At 39.6% G+C, this 1,617-nt stretch overlaps 1 protein-coding gene across 1 annotated transcript in view; it reads right to left on the reverse strand.

Annotated features, from left to right (window-relative positions):
• LOC101858895 overlaps positions 1-1,617 on the reverse strand; it is a gene marked incomplete at both ends in the record, with an annotated part of 11,248 nt that overhangs the window by 1,811 nt on the left and 7,820 nt on the right. Inside the window, 1 exon segment of the mRNA XM_005108704.3 lies at positions 618-753. Within this exon segment, the coding sequence (XP_005108761.3) occupies positions 618-753 (136 nt within the window).

Here is a 1,617-nt window from a genome sequence, read left to right on the forward strand (position 1 = left end):
AAGAAGAAGAAGAAGAAGAAGAAGAAGAAGAAGAAGAAGAAGAAGAAGAAGAAAAAGAACAACAACAACAACAACAACAACAATAACAACAACAACAAAAACAATAACAACAAAAACAATCACCACTACCACCACCAAAAACAACAACAACAACAACAACAACAATAACAACACAATTACACCACCAACAACATCAAAAATAACAACCACAGGAACACCAAAAATAACCACCACCACCAAAACAACAACAACAACAACAACAACAACAACAACAACAACAACAACAACAACAACAACAACAACAACAATAACGGCGGTGACATCTCTTCGGGCAGGATTCAGGGAGGTGGGACTGCCTCACCCGCACCCAAGGGAGGCGGTGGCCCTGGCGAAGAGCACGCTCTTTGGGGCTCCAAACAGTTCGAACGGATAGGCTACCACACACATACAACAACAACAACAAAAACACCAACTACAACAACAACAACAAAGAACAACAACAACAAAGATCAACAATAACAACAACAACAAAACAAAAACATAAAAAACAACCACCACCACCATCACCACCACTACCACAATATCAACAACAACAACATTGCCCCCTTGTGATGAACCTGTTAGCCTGCTCCGGGAACTTGCGGGTCCTGTTGAAGTACTGGAATGGGTTGTGGGAGGCACTCAGGAGATCCAGGTCCACATCAGACGGGTAAATGGGTTCGAACTCCGGCCTGCAGGACGGGACCCGAACGCCTAGTGGTCAAGGAAAGGAATGGGGAATAGGACAGATTAAATTATGGATATCTGGTTAAGTTTAGCGTCGGTAAAAATTGTACGGTGCTAGGAAATGAATGTGGAATAGGACAGATGTTACATTAAGGATATTTGGTTATGTTTAGAATTAGTAAAAATTGTACTGTACCAGAAAATGAATGGGGAATGGGACAAATGTTAAATTACGGATATCTGGTTTAGTTTAGTGTTAAAATTGTACTGCACTAGAAACGCAAAGTGATTATATAAAAGCCATAATATAATATTATAGATGTTACTAGTACTAGAAAGTAACGAGAAAGAAGTAGGACAGCAGAAAAGGACAATAGATGTTTAATAGGAAAAAAGGAGAACACCACACCAGAGCACCCGCCAACGATCCGCATGCAAGATTCGCACTGCACTAGCAGTTACTAGCACCACACAGAAGTCAAATAATGGTGTAACTATAATAATCTTATAACAAACAAATGAAAGAAAGAGGAAATATAAAAATAATAGGTGTTTTGATAGGAAAGAATGAGCAAGCCAGACCAGAGCACCCGCCAACCACCAACAAACAGATATCTGACATCTGCAGACGAGAATTTTAATTAAGAGTGCATGCTACAAGGTCAAGTTATGAAAGTGTAGCGGAAGGAAATGTTTCTTCCAATGCCCCTAACATTTGGAACTCCCCACCCCAAAAGAAAAAAATCTATTTTAAATTATACATTGTAATGTCAATAGAAAGAGAGTTTAAGAAAAGTATTTAAATAAGGCACATTTATTCAACGCTGTCCCCTGCCAAAAGTTTTTGTATGTGAGAATGTGCGCGTGTCTGTGTGCGTGTGTGTGTTTGTA

The sequence above is a fragment of the Aplysia californica genome, unplaced genomic scaffold, assembly GCF_000002075.1.
Source record: "Aplysia californica isolate F4 #8 unplaced genomic scaffold, AplCal3.0 scaffold00710, whole genome shotgun sequence".
Lineage (NCBI taxonomy): Eukaryota > Metazoa > Mollusca > Gastropoda > Aplysiida > Aplysiidae > Aplysia > Aplysia californica.